The sequence below is a fragment of the Macrobrachium rosenbergii genome, chromosome 13 (genome assembly GCF_040412425.1).
Source record: "Macrobrachium rosenbergii isolate ZJJX-2024 chromosome 13, ASM4041242v1, whole genome shotgun sequence".
Taxonomy (NCBI): domain Eukaryota; kingdom Metazoa; phylum Arthropoda; class Malacostraca; order Decapoda; family Palaemonidae; genus Macrobrachium; species Macrobrachium rosenbergii.
In genome coordinates this window covers 54989981-54993083 of record NC_089753.1, presented here as the reverse complement: position 1 = coordinate 54993083, position 3103 = coordinate 54989981, and the positions used below count along the sequence as shown (strand labels likewise).

General features: G+C 34.3%; 1 protein-coding gene across 1 annotated transcript; it reads left to right on the top strand.

Moving 5' to 3' along the window:
- Positions 1–605: 605 nt before the first annotated feature.
- LOC136844702 (keratin-associated protein 19-8-like) lies at positions 606–1599 on the top strand. Its single transcript, XM_067113947.1, has 2 exons — positions 606–689; positions 1189–1599. The coding sequence occupies exons 1-2, from the start codon at positions 681–683 to the stop codon at positions 1423–1425; spliced, it is 246 nt and encodes an 81-aa protein (XP_066970048.1). The 5' UTR covers positions 606–680; the 3' UTR covers positions 1426–1599.
- The last annotated feature ends 1504 nt before the right edge of the window (positions 1600–3103 follow it).

Here is a 3103-nt window from a genome sequence, read left to right as displayed (position 1 = left end):
TATATATATATATATATATATATATATATATATATATATATATATATATATATATATATATGTATGTATGTATGTATGTATATTTATATATATTTATATGAGTTGCGTGTGTGTGTCATTGTGACTGTGCGTCTGTGTGTTTGTGTGTGTATGTGTGTGTGGAATTACTCTGCTATCTAATCAGGTAATTTAAGGTAGAATGAGCGAAGGTTTGTTGTGAAAGCTGTGAAAAGAAGGAAAGATCCTGTTAAGGACAATATTGATGGAGAGGGGATGTTGGGGGTATGAGGTACGTGGGGGTGGAGGGAGGGACTATAACCGTTTACCAAATCTTGCAAGGCAGGTTACTATTGGGATTACCCGACTGACGCAATCAAAATTCAGATTTTTCACGAACATCTGTTGTAATGACCCAAAACAGATAACAAAGTTATGATAACGATAATTAAGGAAGTAGCTCTTATGTATTTAAAGAGTTGCATCAAAATGCAACTGGTGATATCTGCTTTGAACGTTGTTTCTCTTTCCTTGAAAGAGGTCTCTTCAGAATCCAGTTCCAGAAAAGAGATCGTTGGCAACTCTTCACTGAGTGACTGCTTACGTATAAATAGAAGGTTTCAAAGGACGAAGATAACAGTTTTTCGGACTCTAAGAAGGAAACGACATATCTCCTATTCACCATGAAGTCGGTAAGATGATTCAATTCTGCACTATAGGAAAACATATTACTAGACTATTACAAGTAATTGTATTTGTGAGCAATTCTTTAACGTCAGTGAAATCTTCCACAAATTTTATTAGTATAATCTCATGCCAACTAATAACTCTTTGACAATAAAACTGATTTAGCATCTTCCTCATTGAATATCTGTTTTTACCCAGCGGCAGTAAATATTATTGCTAAAGATATTTTAGCTTTCAAAAATTATTTCCAAGAATGTGTAATAGCTCTCAAATATCGATAAAAATCATCAATCCATAACATGTAGTGCATACTGGGAATGTATTTAGAAATCCATATGTGTTTATATGTATACTTAATAACTGAAATCTAATTTTTAAGTATCTTCTTTGCACATTATAGCAATTCCTCCTCGCTCTCAATAGAGCATAGTCTTCGATGCAATGAATCGAACTTGAGAATCACCTGAAGGTTTTGCAAATTGATTCCCTTGATTCTCTTTGCAGATCAGTGTTGCCCTGTTGGCGTTGGTGGCCCTTTTTGCCCTGATGGAGGTCACTGGAGCCCTGCCAGCACCTGAACCAAGCCGACGCCACTTCTTTGGACAGAGTCCCTATGGCTTCGGCGGTTACGGCTATAGACCCTTCGGATACGGCTTCGGCTACGGCGGATACGGCGGTGGCTTTGGAGGCTTTGGAGGTGGATTTGGTGGCCTTGGAGGATTTGGAGGTTTCCACGGTTGATAGAGACGTTCTTACATGAAGATCTCACATGAAGACAACTGAAGTTATTGCATCAGTGACCTTCATGAACTTTGTTTAGTCAAGAAACCAAACGATTTGTTGGATATGGAAGAGTTTTTGAAGAAACGTGAAATCTATTCTTTTATGCAATAAATTTTCTATTTTTCCAAGAAACTGTCTCATTGAAAAATTCCTAATTCTCCGATGTTCACCAAATTATCATTCCTTTTTCTTTGTTATAAAGTCCCATGGTTATTCGAGATGCTGAGTGTCTAGGGAAATATCTTTCAGGCGTATATGAAGTAATACATTTATGAAGAATATTTTTCCTAAATGATATTCGGTTCTGTTATTCATGACATCCTTAGGGTGACACCTGCTCTGTAACTGGCTTAAATGGGGACTGAGGGATGTTTAGGGCTTTTGGCACAGATTCAATGGGCCAGATTGTTTTAGAACTCGTTAGTTAGGGAACGTTTATTTCACGTAAATATTCTCTGACTTTCTGTGACAGCAGTTTTCACACAGAATTTATTTCAGTACGTATTGAATGATATTTTGAAAACAAAATAAAACGAGAAATTCCCCTTTTATCGTAAAAATATCTTAAATTCTATCCGCTGCATTGCTACACGACAGGAATATTGTTCAAATCTTGATATGAATATGATAAATGCATTTATGGGCTGCTTTTTAACCGTGGTATTGTAAGGAAGGAATCGACACCCTTTGCTGTCTTCTCTCCTCTCAGAAATGAATATCTTCAGCAACTTTAAGTATCGTCCTAAAAGTCATGGATTCGTCTCGATTCAAATTCAGTGTTTATTCAAAAGTCGGGTTTTCCTCTGGGTGCAAATAGCATCATTCTCTGCTTTGCTTGTTATTTATTTATTAATTTTATTTTGCAATATCAAACTCTCACGGACAAACTAATATGGTTATATGTTTACCTTAATGCAAATTACAAAATGCTTTGTTTAGCATTATTTTACTCTTATAACCGTAAGCATATGAGAGCAACATGTGAAGGTAATTTTTAACAAAAAAACGTAAGATATTGGAAATATTCCTAAACAGTATTTGCAGAAACAGACTCTGGACTCCAGAGGTACACATCCGAAATCTTATCCCCTTCAGCATTATGCCTTACCTATGGGCCGCCAACGGGCAACGTTCCGTCTGGCACAACGCAAAGCTTTGTCAAGGAAAAAAGATCAACGATAACTGAAGAAATACTCGTATATATATATATATATATATATATATATATATATATATATATATATATATATATATATATATATATATATATATACATGTAGAATCTACTGGTCAATTTTTACCAGATACAAATGTAATTGTAATAACCACAATGCCCCCTTAACTTCTCGAATCCTTCGAGCTTATATATATATATATATATATATATATATATATATATATATATATATATATATATATATATATATTAACTTTATCACATACACAATTGTTCTGTGCATTAGTATATATAAACTGGATATATATTTTTATTCAAAAAGTTACAAGCTTTCTTGGACAAACAGTATACGTTTTATATATACATATATGCTTATATATATATCTATAAATTTCTGACTCACATAGGGATCGAACACCGGTCTCTCAAATGACAGGCCTGACCTCTATCAACTGATTC